At 39.4% G+C, this 15,913-nt stretch overlaps 1 protein-coding gene across 3 annotated transcripts in view; it reads right to left on the bottom strand.

Moving 5' to 3' along the window:
- The window catches only part of LOC112119304 (trafficking kinesin-binding protein 1), a 116,591-nt gene that overhangs the window by 38,723 nt on the left and 61,955 nt on the right, over positions 1 to 15,913 (bottom strand). For all 3 annotated transcript variants that reach the window (XM_024217913.3, XM_024217915.3, XM_024217916.3), the window contains exons 3-4: positions 4,612 to 4,688; positions 339 to 455 (exon numbers count right to left, since the gene is read on the bottom strand). In XM_024217913.3, the coding sequence (XP_024073681.1) occupies positions 339 to 455; positions 4,612 to 4,662 (168 nt within the window). In that variant the 5' untranslated portion in view covers positions 4,663 to 4,688. The remainder of the gene's footprint in view (positions 1 to 338; positions 456 to 4,611; positions 4,689 to 15,913) is intronic.

The raw sequence follows: 15,913 nt of genomic DNA, 5'->3' as shown, positions 1-15,913 counted from the left end.
GAGGAAAGTGCGGGGGGATGAAGCAAAATAAAATGGGGACAAATATGTTTAAGCAAAGAATTTGGCCTGAGGTGGCGCAAAATCAAATGGCCCATAGTTTTCTTAAAATTCCCCCCCCCCTTTTTTTTTTGAGCCCTGTAGGCCGAATGATCTCATCAATCATATTTGTAGAATGAACTTTGTACAATATTCTATTAGAATCGCTATCGTTCAGATTGGCATCCTATACACAAGTAATCAGAAAGTTAACTACGCACAAGCTAAAGCTAGAGAGAAGAGTTTTTCTGGACCCACAGCATCATTAGGTGTAGCGACAGCACACATGTGTATGACCTTACCTCTTCCCTGATATGCTCTACTTGCTCCTCAAGGAATTCATTTCTCTCGGTTAGTGATTTATTCTTCTTTAACAATGACTGGCCAATTCGAGCAGCTAATTCTAAATCCCGCTCTTTCTGTAAAAGGGAAAGAAAAGAACATTGATTTCCAATGTTTTTGTTCACTTAGAAAATAACTGGTTCTCCAATGTCAAAAAAGGTTAAATCTGTGCTAGAAAAAAGGAAAGAATGAATATTCTTCAAAAACAAAGAAACCAACAATTTTTGCTCATTTTCTTGTCCTATTCCTGCTTAGACTACACCTACATAATCCAGAAAAATTGACATGTACAGTTAATGAACCGTACAGATGAAAGCATAGCCTTACTGTCTAATGTAAAAATGTTAATCGAAGCAAATCTAATTCCAGCTCTTTTTTCTTTGCACCTTTTGGTAGAGAGCTTGCAAGGAGCATTACAGATTATATTTTAAGAGCTCTGAAAGCACAGCAAAGCACAGATATAAGCAGACAGAATACACTTGGATATGCTAACGTGCTTCTCGGTTTCTCCTCTGCTCCACTTGAAAACGAATTCTAGTAAGTGTAAAATTTAAGCAGCAGCTGTGAATGTGTATTATACGATCTTCTGATAGCTTCAGAAATAGAGGTGACTATATTAAAGTCAAGTAGGCCAAACTATAGCTTTAAGTCACTGCCTCCTGCACTCAGATAGGGATACAGGTGGTATACTTAAAGGGAGTTGATCCAGCCAACATGCCTGTGGGGGCTCTGAAGGAACTCCTGGAGATGTGGAGATGAAAGCAGGGCCGGCTCCAGGCACCAGCCCAGCAAGCAGATGCTTGGTGCGGCCAAGGGGAAGGGGCGGTACGTCGGGCTGTTCGGCAGCAAGTCCCTCTCAGAGGGAAGCACCTGCCGCCGAATTCCTGCCAAAGAAGAAAGCGGCGCGGTGGAGCTGCTGCCGGAGTGCAATTGCGATCGCGGCTTTTTTTTTTTCCCCCCGCCGCTTGGGGTGGCAAAAACCCTTGATGAAAGAACTCAGATGTAGCAGCCATACCACCTTTTGAAAGGGTGCAATGTGCATTACCATCCCCCTGGATTGGGCCAGCTCTGTTAGCATGCCCCTCCCCTCCCCAGGGTTGGCTAGCCCATCAGTCACACAAGTCTAAAGACATCCTGCTTCCTCCATCCAAGTGCCCACGGTTACAGGAGGAGGTTCTCTACACCCTCTCCTCCCTTGCTCACACACACAGGACCAGCCCTACCCTGTGTGGACAGTAAACCATGCTAAATATACTACAGATTGGGGACCTGATCCTGCTAACGCACATGCCTAACATTAAACAGAAGTAGTCCTAATTGATGTAAAATACATGCCCAAGTATCAGCAGGACCAAGGCATTAGAGAGTGAGCCCTTTTGGACAGGGCAATGAATTTAGGGTGTCAACTTTGCAGCACTTATATGATTTTGAATTACCAAGATGCATTTTTACTGTGTTACATTTGTAAAAGTCTACGTGCAGTAATGGTGCCAATTTCCTGGTATATCCTTCTCTCCTCTTGCTCAGTTCCTTCCTCTGAGAACTAAATTTATCCCTTTCAGTTTATTTGCTAAAAGTAGCTATTATGTGCTTGTTTATTTTGGTTGACAACTGTCACACTCAATATTACTAACATTTATTGACTGTAATATGGATGATAAAGACAAAGTCTATGAAAAGAAGCTAGTGATTCATTGCCAGTGACATGGGTTCACAATAATGTCATGTATTTCAAGTGTCTCCATGCAGTAGAAGAGTAGAAAAGTAGATAGCAATTACCAGTGCTGATATAATTCTTAAATAATTTAAGATAGAGACAGCACTACCAGATCTGCAAACTAAGTGATTTCCAATATGTCAAGCTAAGTCTACTTTTGCATTAGAAACCAAGGGCCCTATCCAGCCAAAATTATGCATGGCCTTCCAGACCATGAAAGTTCCAGAAGGCCATACAAAATATGCTAATGGTGTGTAATAGGCCAGCATATACAGCTGGCCCACTGCACAAGATCAAAATGAAAGAAAAATATTTGCAGCAGATAGAACTACAGAGAGGAAGGAAGGGCCCTGTGGATCCCAGAGCCGGGGCTCCTGCCCAAGCCCGAACATCTACATTGCAATTAAACAGCCCCTTAAACCTAAGCCACCTGGCACGGGCCAGCCATGGGTTTTTAATTGCAGTGTGGACATACCCTTTGGGTCTCAATTTGGAATTATGGGGATAATAGCACTTCCCTACCTCCCAGGAGTGAGGATAAATACATTAAAGATTGTGAAGGATAAATACACACAGATACTGTGACTTGTCAGATCGAATTGGAGGAGTCCCTCCTTACCGTCACCATTTGGGGGAGAGGAGTGTACGCCCACACATGTGCGTATGAGAAAAAGAGATTTAACAAGAAACTTTGGCTCAATGACCCTCATATATTCTCTCACTGAGCAACATTAGAGAATTTAGCAAAAGATGCACCATTGTCAGGTCACATGGCCTTTTTAATAGCCAGACAGAGAGGAAAGAACTCCCTCTGCTTTAGACTGTTGGCTCAGTGCATCCCACACTGTTCACAGGGGCTAGACTGCTACAGCTCTATAGAAATCAAGCTTTGTGGACTCAGGGAGGAGACAGGCTTGGGCAGATGCAGAATGACCAGCTCTGCCACTACTAGAAGGGGTGATGGAAGGAACTACCACCTCAGAACAGCCACCAGGCAGGCACACAAATGATTTTGTGTTGGCTACAGCCCTATGTAAACAAAGAACCACCACGTGCCTCTAGGGCTAGGAGAGAATTTAAGAAATTTTCATATTCAAAGAAAACCTGGGGATATTTGTAAGTTTCCAGATGGATATAATACCTGCTTACAAAACCATGCAAATGAATCTAAGCAAATGAATAAGCAAAAAGAGCATGACGTGTATGCATAATACAAGAGTAATTAGAACAGTTATAAATGGCGTGCTACAGATATAATCATTGTAAGTGAAGTATCTGGGGTTTAACATGAATAGTACATAGGAAACTGTTTTTAAAGATTTCAGGTGAAAGCATAACCAAAGGCCTCAATTCTACAACCAAGATACACTAATGCAGGCACTTGCGTTCACGCTTATTCCTTTGCAGCTTCCTGGTCAAAGAATGCACCAGTTCAGGTACTTTGGGTTAGCACCGCATGAAATGGGTCTGCTGTACTAAGAGAGCTTTGTAGTGTGAAACAAATGCAGCATTACCACAATATGAAGCAGACCAAAATACTAAGTTTTAAGTTCTAAACTGTCAAGAACAAAGACCGCATTGTTAATCTTCATCTGAATAATGCCTTGCAAACATAATTTCCAAAAATATTTGCTTACATTTACTTTAAAAATAGAGAGTCCTGTGGCACCTTTAAGACTAACAGATGTAGTCTGCCACAGGACTCTCTGTTGCTTTTTACAGATCCAGACTAACACGGCTACCCCTCTGATACTTTAAAAATAGAGTTCGTTTTGATCAATTAATATTAAGTCATTAGGATATTTAGTGAGTACAAAAATTTTATCCTGTAGGTCATTTTTCTCTCTCTGCTATTACTTGAAACGTTTAGCCTCAATCACAATAAATTAATGGCCATATATTATGGTGGGTATATAAATATAAAGGCACCAGAATGCAATAAAGAAAAACTTGGAGACAGGGCAGAGAAAAGTACATGGGAGAGGAGGAGAGGTTTGTTTATCAATTGGTAACTACATATTTTCCTAAAGATTATAAACACGGAGATATCAATAATAAATATTATAAATAATATAAATAATAAATATACTTGCGAGCTTTATGTGCTCTAGTTTAAAAAAACATTTATAATACTGTGCATATTTGAAAAACAAAAATACACTCTCTCTCACTTCCCCTCTCTCCCTGCCAACATCATGATTTCATGTAAAACTTAACTTTTTTCCTCACATCATTCAGTATGGTATGTCACTTTTTCTATTCTGGCAATAGAGAGATAAATCTGCTTTAGCTATGTATGAACACGTAGTGAATTTGTACAAATGATGTAAACAAACTAAGTACCTTTTATTAATAAAGGTATGTCCCTTACCAATGAGATGTAGTGACTGTACATTTAGAATATTTGTTTCACCATGACTGAAAACAAATGGGGCAATTTCTATCAACACAGATTCTTTCACAATCTATGTTACGTCTTTGTCATAAAGTGAACAGCTGTGTAAAAGAATACTTGCCTCTTCTAGAAGTCGTGTAACAGCATCTATGTCATTGTATGTTTTAGTCATCTGGCCCACTCTTTCAGCACATAAAACTGTTGGAAAACAAGACACGTAAATTCATTACATCTGCCACTCAAACTAAACTAAATTAAGAATTACTTGCAAAAAATAAGAATCTTAAACTTTAATCCTAAAATTAATCTAAATTATATATGTTTACTGAATTATTTTAAGTTTTGGGAAAACATTAAGAACTATGAAAACAATGAACTCAACAAGAAAAAAATTTCATCTTTAGTGTTTCATATTGAACTGAGAAGATTGGCATTTCTGTTTTGTAGCAGGCATTTGCTTTTGCCAATTTTTTTTCAGGTCCTGTATGTACTGTAATCCTAGGAATTTTAAAGGCCTTATGATCAATCTGAAGTGTTTTTAAAGTCCATACATATTAAACTGTTCAACACAAACAAATTCAGAGCCTCAAACCTGGAATTTTCTGTGTAAAACAGTTAAATTTACTTTTGATTAAATGCAAATTGAAAAAAAAATTTTTTTTTAAAGTGTGTCTTGCAAGTCTAAGGGGGAAGATGGAGTCACAACAAAACTTTATAAACTTCTCAAACCATTAAGAGAGAATCAATGAACGAGTACTATAAACTCAATGCAAAAACATTTTAAGTAAAAACAAACAAACAAAATGCACAAAGGCTCATTGTGTCACCTTTACATTGAGCCATGTCTTACTCCATTAGTCCCTATTGAAGTAGAACCAACGGGACAGCTCATAGAAGATACTGCTCTGTGTGAGGTTGGCAAAACTGGGCTCTATCATATAAGACTGCATAGTGCATATAAAATATATACACAATTCTGATTCTGAATGACCTAAATATAATAGCCCTTGTAATGTATCTGGTAACTAAAGCATGTCACAAAGACTGTTGTATTACTATCTAAAGCAATTCATAACTGAAATGGATGTGACACACTTAAATAAAACCAGTGTTATTACCCTGCTGAATAATTTGGGAAAAATTTTGTCTGACAACATGACTTTTTCTTGAAGGAGACATAGTGACCTTGGTTGAGTCTCAGAGATATTGAGATTTCTAAACAGAACACAAATAAATTTGGAAAAATAAGATCAGCAGCTCCTGTTTTACTCGTATGAACTCTTCTTTTCCCTCCACCAATGTTTTTATGGCTTAAACATTCCATTCTGGAAAAAAGGGACTGTTAATACAGAGTTATATTAGTTGATTACATTGATTTCTGTAGAGGAGACTGCTGTAAGGCAACTATTCTTCACAAGTGGATTTATCTTTGACAGAGTTTCAATTACGGCTGATGCACAGTTTGGGCGATATTGTTCTAAGGTGGTTAATTCAGTATAAAGAAATCAAGTCCAAATTACTTTAAAATAATTGCATGCTGGGTGGTTAAACCTGACGCCACAGATTAGGTGGCATACAACTGACAACAACTGATATACACCAATGAAGAAAAATAGTAGCTGATTAGGCATCCTGTTGCCTTACCAACCCAGAATGTCAAAGCATTTTAGGACCAAATCCTGTAAATATTTAGGTACATGCTTAACTTTTAGCCTTGTAAGCAATCCCAGTGAACTTCATAGGACTGCCTGCAGAAATTTTGCAGTATCAGGGATTTTAGCTTACACTACTCTAAACCTAATTAAAAAGTTAGCAAGTGCTAACTAAAAGCTTATAGCCAGAAATTTACACCCCCCAAAAACTGATTAGATAAGAGAATAAAAATGAAACACAGAATGAATATATGCTACAGTGTAAACATAAACATGCTGCATTTACAAACTACATGTTTGCAGAAACCAACTGTTTTCTGCCAAGAAATATTTTAATTTGCGAAAATCAGGAGCATAGAGGAAGCAGGAAACTGGGGTAATCATTGCACAGAGAATTTTTCATGAAAACATGACAGAAAGAAAAGAGATCTGCATTAACTACGTAACTTTAAAATGTCCATTCATAAAGAAGTTTAATGTAACCATAAAAACAGTTTCCAACACGATAATACATAAATCAACATCTAAAATGCCAACTGTAAATACTGACACAGACCAACATTTTATTATCCCAAACAACTGTTCATACACAGTTTCCTTGGCTATAACTTTCCCTCAGCAACGTTGGTAAATTAATGTTTGGGATTGTCATTAGCAAACCCTAACACTGCCACCGTTTGTGACTAAGGAGACATGACACCACCCTAGTGACCGCAAAACTATCATCATCTTGATAAAACCCAAACAAGTAGATAACAGTGTGGTGTTCCCATGGGCTGAGCCAGGTCATTTGACGGGGAGAAAGGTTGATAAGGGCTGGTACGTGCAGTTGCTAACTCAACTATTTCTTAAGAACTTGCTACACAACCTTTAAAAGCAGGATATCAGCACTTTTTGCTATTAAGCAGCAATGTCAAGACAATTAAAGTCACGCAATCCATGACTGAAACAGTCTTTTGCGCACACAAATCAAAATCTATCATTTTCAATAAATGTCTTAACACCCAAATAGATATGGGATAGTCAAAGTCCAACCTTCCCTTTGAATTTATTTATATATATAAAAAAAATACACATACACATATAATTTTGACAGCAGGTAATACGTCCCAGAAGCTAACACAATGGTCTCAAAGAACAAAGAATGTTTAAAAAAAACAAAAAAATAAAAAAAAAAAACTGATCACCAATGGCTTTATGGCCTCATTAAATATGAGCAACCACCAAAATTTAGATGAAGTCTCTGTTACATCACTCTGGACAGTGTTAAGGGCCTTCAAAGTGCAATTTGAGTTCTCTTAATAGCCAGTCTAAACGAAAATTCAGGCCCGAGACTCCAGGCAAAGACCCAACCTTGAAGGCCGCAGCATTACCGTTTTAGTTAATCCCCTTCCAGAAACCTCACACCCAGCTGAACCACCACGTAGGATAAACCAAAGCCTTTAGAGAAATATTGACTAAAACAATACATTTAACAAGGATTGCTGCTTTGGATAAGAAATTTGACTTTGAATATAACAGCAAGGTTACAAATGTACTGACACGCTTCAATAGATTGGAAACTACAGTCACAAAAGCTAAAGAAATTGGTATCATCATAGGGGGAGGAACATTAGAGGCTTAATATAAAACTAATTGCTTCAACAAGAGAAAAAAAAACAAAGCCATGAACCAAATACAAACAGAAGCCTGATGGGAACAGAAAAAGATATTTTGATTACACGAACTTCTCCTGACTTTATGCTTTAGCCAATGAGATATGTAAATTAAAAGTATATTGCCCTAATGAATATGGTATCTGGCTTGTTCCAGTACCTGTTGAACACTAGCCTTCTAACACTATTGTAACCATATGAAAAGGGCAAATGAAGGACAGTGCACTGTAATATAAAACCCACAGCGCATAATTACTGACCTCCTCTTCCATGCTGGCAAATCAGCAGTATTTTTGTTCAGCATGATAGGGAGGGGCTGATGTCTGTGAGTACACAATCATAATACCCAAGTCAAATGCACTTCAGACCTCTCAATTCAGAGTTAGAGAAATATTAGGCAATAAAATGGTCACTCAAGTGAGGAAAAAGAAATCACAGGATTCCAAGAACAAAAAGAATTATGTACAAAATTTTGGCAGTTGCTTAGAAAACATCTTTGGATCCTGGTGACAACGATTTAATGCAACATTATTATGTGTCACAAAAAATGTAAATACATGAAGATCACAGACATCCTCTCAGACTCAGATTAATGAAAATCATTGGGGCTGTGTTTTAGTTGTGGGGGTTTTACATGCATATAATGAAATGTACATATAGTAATTGCAATAGAGATCATGAATTCCTGTCATGCACAGGCTCTAAAACACAACCCAAAAACTTCATATTCTCCCACATTTTATACCAATTTAAAAGAGGATGTGGCTGTATGTGTCAATGTTTCTTTCAGGGGCGTTAAAAGACTAATAAATGGTAAAGTCCCCAGGAGACCAGGTTTTGGACATGCAATAACTCAGAAGGAAGGAGCAATGCCCAGTAAAGACAGGGCTTGAATCTTTAATTAGGGTGGGGTGCCTGAGGTATTTGCATTCTCAAGCATGTAAGAAGGAAGATGTGTACTTTATTCTTTATATCAAAATCTCCATCTAGTACACCATCTGACGGGGCTTGGGAAATTTACCAAATATCTAATAGTTTGAGGAAGATTTTAAAAGAAAGGAGAGAGGGAAGAATAAAGGGCTGCTGAGGAAGCCAACCTGCTCTTTCCTCAATCCTCACATTCCCAATTCCAGTTGCTGGGAAATGGAAGGGGACTAAGATTATGCCCAGGGTAAACTGACTTGGTACCTTTTGTCTTGAATTAGACTGTGAGCTTTGGGACAGGTAGCAGCATGCCATCTGACATGTTTGCAAAGAGTCTAACATAATGAGGCTCCAGTTCCATTTGGGGCCTTTGGACACAGCCCTAATACAATTATTCTTATTAATTATTAACAATAATAGAGTACTGTCCATCTCTGAACCTCTGGAGGCTGGGTGTCTGGTAAATTTTAAGCTACATCTCCTTCTAGTTGCTGGAAAAGTGAAGAAACTTTCTGTCTCTTGTTCTCTCTCACACCCTCTCTCCTCTGACTCCTGGGAGGTAGGATGGCCTATGCTATTCTAATTCTCTTCCTGCCTCTGTTTTTGAGAGGTCCTCCCTCAAGAACAGCTCCAAAGCCACTTTCTGCTGCTGCTCAGAGCTTCTCAAAACAGCAGAAGCCTGAAGGTGATTCCTGACCATTATAAATGCTGCACACAGGGTTTACATAGCAACAGTCAAACTGTGTTCAGTTACACTCTGCTACTGCTTGGCAAATAAGCAGGAACAGAGGCACTGGAATAAACTCAGAAGCACAACACTACATTGGTTTATATTAATTTCACTCTTTAAAGGTTATTTTTGCAAACTGAAGGGTAGAAACACTTTTTAAAATTGAAGCTTAAATTCTACAGGAGTAGACAGCTTATGTCCCAACAGTGCCCAGAGAAAGCTTCTCATTCTCGTGAAGGAGTGGATGTGGGATTTTTCAAGCCCTGCCATGTATATATCCTTTGCAACTCAATCTCAGTGATCCTATCTGTGGAATTCACCGTCGTCCCCCACTTTGATCCAAAACAGCCATCAGATGATGTCAACAAGCCTTTATACACTGCAAGACTCGACTTTTCTCTGTAGCTTTTAAGGAAGAGGGAAATTGGTGAGGCTGGTTGCTTCAATTCTGCAGTTGTCAGGGCATGTTTTCGGGGGAGTGACTGAATGAGTATACTTGTATAGCTGCATATTTTCAAAGATTGTCATGGGTGCACAGAGCTCTGGATGCACATTTGTGTGTGATGTTACAAGTCAAAATAAATAGAACATATGCACCTAACAGGTTCTATAGCCTCACTTCTCTCATTTCCTGCATATACTTTTCTGCTTCCTTTCCCTCAACATCCTAATTCACCACCGTTTTTTATTACGAAGTCCTTAGGTGAAGGAATGGTCTTCCTCAGTGCTTGTATAGTATCATGCCTAGTGACAATGCTCAATATATATAACTTAAATCTACAACAAAACAAAACTCTTATCATTGGACAAAAACACTTCCCACCCCTGAAATGCTGCAAGCCAGTCATTCGCTGTTTAGAAAAACATTATTATTATTAAATATTTGTATTGTGGTAGTCCTTAGAGACATCCATTAGTGTTCAGGGTTCCATTGTTCAAGGCACCATGCACCCACATAACAAAGAGAATAACTGCCTCAAAATGCTTAGATTCAAAGTACAAGACAAGAGGTAATAGGTGGATATAACAGTGGGGGAGATCACCACGTGGCAGTGAAAAAACTATTAGAGTAATAAAACTGTGGTCACAGCACATCAACTGCCTAGCCATTGTCAAGTCACAGTCAGCAAGTAGATACAGCAGCTATTTTTTCCCTCTAAGTTACAAATTCTATAAGCAATACCACCAACACACAGGTCAAAATAAAACAAAATAATAATCACATTCTATGCTTGCTGACAGTCTAATTGTGCAGTTTACAATGCAATTTTATACTAAGGAGCAATTATTTCTTCCTCTGAAATTTGTAGAAGTTCTAATTTTTCCACCTAAGATGTGGTTTAAAGGGAGTTTACAACCACAGTTTACACACAGTGTGTTCGAACAGCTTGTCTCCAGGAGGCTCCAATATTAGGATCTCAAATACAGCAAACTAATGATGTGTTATATTATTCATTCTTAAACAGGTGAAAGGTTTGGGAAACAATTAGGGCATGGGGGAGGGGGCACGCAAAGGTGTGAGATGGTAGCCATTTTGTAGCGTTCCCCTAAGGCAGGATATGCACTGGAAGAGTTTTCCTCTACTACATAGAGAATCACAGAACTCAACAAAGACCGTCATCCTGAATGTCTCTCTCTTGCTTCTCTCATTAATGTCAAGTCCAAAAGGCTGAAGTAACTTTGACAACAGCCACAGGAGCAAGATTAACAAGATAAGGAGGATTCATGGGAGGACAAAAGGTGGTTCTGCTTGTACTGACTTCTCTGTGTTTGGAACTCAGGCCTTGTCTACACTACTGGGGTAAGTCGACCTAAATTACGTTACTCCAGCTATGTGAATAACATAGCTGGGGTCGACGTAGCTTAGGTCGACTTACTGCAGTGTCTTCACTACACTGTGTCGACAGGAGATGGTCTCCGGTCAACTTACCTTACTCTTCTCAGGGAGCTGGAGAACCAGAGTCTACTGGAGAGCGCTCTGCCATCAATTTAGCGGGTCTTCACTAGACCTGCTAAATCGACACCCACTGCATCGATTGCAACAGCGCTGATCTCCACGATAGTGAAGACAAGCCCTCAGTTTCCAATTGCTCAGGTCTTCAAAACTAGAGTGGAATCCTGTTTATGGAAACTGATTTGGGAAACCTCTAATTTGGACAGTTACATCCAAATGACCCAGGTCCATAAAACAGTGAAACTTCTCAAATCAGACCTGCACAAGAACAGCAAGTTCTGCAAGGCATTTTAATACCAAACAGGTCAGTCAGATGTCTGGTTTTCCAGCCCCATTGATTCCCTCCCAGCCACTTATGTTGCTATTTTTGCCTCCCTTCTAGAAACATTCCCGCATCTCTCCTCCCTTCCTCTCCGTACAAGATTGTACTGACTTTTTCACACTAAAGATCAGCTTCCTTCCTTGTCTCTTCCAGAAATTTTTCCTCTTTCTCACCCATCACCGACACAGATTTCTGCTCTGCTCTCTACCTGTCTCTTAACCCCATCTCCCTTGATCCACTTGCTTTCTCACTCTCGCTCCTCTGCATCTTTTATTTTCTTCTGGATTCTTCCCCATCACTAGCATGCCCTAGCCTCCCCCCCCGCCACAAAAACAATTGTGTTGCCTTGATGCTACTTGTCTCTCCAACTACTGCTCCCATCTCCCTTCACCACTAATCTTACTGGATGCACCCTTTAGAACCATTGTCTAATATTCTTCTCCTCTAGCTCCATTCTGGACCTCCTCCACTATACTGAAACTGCTCTCCCAGGTTTTTCCCTGGCTAAATCCTTGTACTCCATCCTCATCTTTCTCAACCTATGTCTTGTTTGACACTGACAATCCTACATTTCTCTCTGAAATCTTGTCCGCTCTTGGTTCCTGATTCCATCGATCCAGGTTTATTCTCCTGCCTTTGTAATCACTCCTTCAATGAATCCTCTTCCTCCCATGTCCCACAATTCATGGGGGTCTTAAGGTCTTGACCCTTTCCTATTCTCCAATCACATCTTCCCTCTGAACCATCTCAGCTGCTCCTGGATGATGACACTCAAGTTACCTGTCCACTCATGACCTCTCTCTCTGATATCTCATCCTGGATATCCTTCACAATTCTCCCTATTCTCGGTTACTTTTGATACCACCACAATGTTCCCTGGCACTCAGACTGGCCAACCTGGGATTCATCACCACCTGCCTCTCTCTTACCCCAACATCTAGGTTGTGTCAGTTCTTCCATGATAACATTTGAGATCTATTCTCTTCCTTACACCCAAAGAGCCAAAACTCTTGTCCAAGGCCTCATCACCTGGGTCTTGACTATCCTAGACTCCTCCTCTCTACCCTTCCTACAGCCCCAATCATCCACCTCAGGTCCAGACAAAATGCAGTTGCTAAGATCCTCTTTCTTGCCCACCACTCTGGCCACATCACGTCCATATGAATCCTTTCTACTTTCTAAACCGTTTCACCTTCATTAAGTGCAGGCATCTTGTCCTCACCATCAAGGCCCTTCACAACTCTACCCCTCCTTCCTATTTATCCACTCTAGACTCTTTCAGCATTGTCCACAACCTGCTGCTGCTTCTGCTCCCCCAATGCCTCCAGTCTTATCATTAGTTGGTCATGTATGAGCCATATCAGCTGGGAAAAAGAACTTACTCAGACAAATGTGAATGATAACTGGGAATAATTTAAGAACACCTTACTATAATGCCCAAAAAGCCACAATCCCACAATTGAGGAAGGAGGCTGTGCTGGTTAAAAACCTGGTTTAGAGGGGAAGTGAAGGCAGCTGTAAAAAAACAATTCTGTATACATAAAACAAATGGAAGAAAGGGGAAGTTGATAGTAATGAATATAAAAAGCTGAAAGCGGATGTGCCGATTTTTAAAAAGGATAAACAGGACGTTCCAGGTAATTACAGGCCTGTCAGCCTGTCATTGAACCCAGGCAAGATAATGGAAAGACTGATAAGGGACTTGATTAATAATAAACTAAAGGAGGATAATGTAATTAATCCAATCAGTATGGGTTTATGGAAGACAGACAGACAGAATCTTTTTTTGATGTGGTTTAAAGGGAGCTTACAACCACAGTTCACCCACAGAGTGTTCTAACAGCTTGGCTCCATGGAGGCTCCAATATTAAGGTCTCAAATACAGCAAACTAATGATGTGTTATATTATTCATGCTTAAACAGGCGAAAGGTTTGGGAAACAATTAGGGCATGGGAGGGGGCACAAAAGTGTGAGATGGTAGCCATTTTGTAGAGTCCCCCCTAAGGCAGGGTATGCATTGGAAGAGTTTTCCTCTACTACATTGAGAGTAGATTTTTGGTTTTTTTTTAAATGAGATTATAAGTTTGGTTGATAAAGGTAACAGTGTTGATGTAATATACTTATACTTCCATAAGGCATTTGACTTGGTGCCACATGACATTCTGAATAAAATATTAGAATGATATAAAATTAACATGGCACACTCTAAATGGATTAAAAACTGGCTAACTAATAGGTCTCAATATGTAACTGTAATCAGAGAATTGCCATTGAGGGGGTCTGTTTCCATTAGGGTCCTGGAGGTATTGGTTCTTGGCTCTATATTATTTAATATTTTTAATATTTTTATCAATGGCTTGGAAGAAAAAAAAATCACTGACAAAATTTGCAAATGACACAAAAATTGGGGGAGTGGTAAATAATGAAGAGGACAGGTCACTGATTCAGAGCGATCTGGATCGCTTGGTAAACTGGGCCCAAGCAAACAATATATATTTTAATATGATTAAATGTAAATATATACATCCAGGACCAAGGAATGTGGGCCATACTTATAGGATGCCAGACTCTATCCTGTGGTGCAGTGACTCTGAAAAAGATTTGGAGACTGGTGAATAATCAGCTGAACATGAGCTCCCAGTGTGATGCTGTGGCCAAAAAAATTAATGCAATCCCGGGAAGCATAAATAGGGAAATCTTGAGTCTGAGTAGAGAGGTTATTTTACCTCTGTATTTGAAACTGGTGAAACTGCTGCTGGAATACTGTGTCCAGTTCTGGGGCCCACAATGCAGGAAGGATGTTGATAGATTAGAGAGGGTTCAGATAAGAGCCGTGAGAATGATTAAAGGATTTAAAAACATGCCTTCTAGTGATAGACTCAAAGAGCTGAATCTATTTTGTTTAACAAAGAAAGAGTTAAAGGGTAACTTGATCGGTTTTAAGTACCTACAAGGGGAATATTTAATAATGGGCTCTTCAATATAGCAGAGAGAGGTATAACATGATCCAATGCCTGCAAGCTGAAGCTAGACAAATTCAGACTGGAAATAAGGCATACATTTTAAAAGCAAGGGTAATTAAGCACTGGAACAATTTACCAAGGGGTGTGGTGGATTCTCCATCACTGACCATTTTAAAAACAGGATTGGATGATTTCCTAAAAGATCTGCTCTGGGAATTAGTTTGGGGAAGTTCTATGTCCTGTGTTGTACAGGAGGTCAGACTACATGACCACAGTGGTCCCCTTTTGGCCTTGCAACTTATGAATCTTCTCACAGAACTCCATACCTCCTTATACACTGACCCTTAGGCATGGATTGCTCTCTGTGAAGTGACCTAAACCTGCTAACCTCCAAATTTCTGTAAAAAACCTAAATCCGCTTCAATACCTGTAAGAAATTAACCAAAAACAATGGCATGAGTGGTAGATGGGGTTAGCGGGCATTTATTTCACCTACGTATATCTTTGAAAAGATTTAAAATTGCAAATGTATATAAATTTGATTGTATTCCTCCCCCAACTATGTCAATTCTCTTCTTAGATTGTCAGCTCTTTGGGGCAGTGACTGCAGCCACAAGTGATTTTCTGTGCCTGAGTATTTGAGGATCAAACCTGAGACTCCTTAATGGAGTCTGAGTTTTCAGCATATGAGTGTTCAATTTTTGAAAAAGTCAGGTCCCTTTACAGGATCTCAACCTGGGCCCAGCAACATCACTGCCTCCAAAATCACTAGTCATTTTTTAAAATCTTGGCTTGAGTCATGATATGGATTTGTTCAGCATTTATCTCAGTGGCCCTGCTACATGCCATGATCCTGACTCAGGCCTCTGGATGCAATTGTTACATAAATAATATATACTGTAGTAATAATAATAGCCTCTAACTGGCACTCCCAAACAGGTAACAATCTTTATCTGCAGCTAAATGACATGGAAAAAGTTTTGAAATTGTCTCCTATGTTTGAAAATAAGCTTGATCCAGTCTGCCAGACCATTGAATAGCATAAGGTGAGGGGCTCACAAATCAGCAAAAAGAGGGGCCGGCTTTTAGAAGTTCGTTTTCTATCTATAAAAGCTGGAACAGTCACTATAAGCCATGTTCATTACATAAAATTCCACTGTAGTCAGCCCACAGAGAAATATTCTCAACCCTTCCCCACTTCCTGAACAAAGAACATATGTTG

This window comes from Terrapene carolina, unplaced genomic scaffold (assembly GCF_002925995.2).
Source record: "Terrapene carolina triunguis isolate 2854851 unplaced genomic scaffold, T_m_triunguis-2.0 Scaffold34029, whole genome shotgun sequence".
NCBI classification, from domain to species: Eukaryota; Metazoa; Chordata; order Testudines; family Emydidae; genus Terrapene; species Terrapene triunguis.
This window is presented reverse-complemented; position numbering and strand designations above follow the sequence as displayed.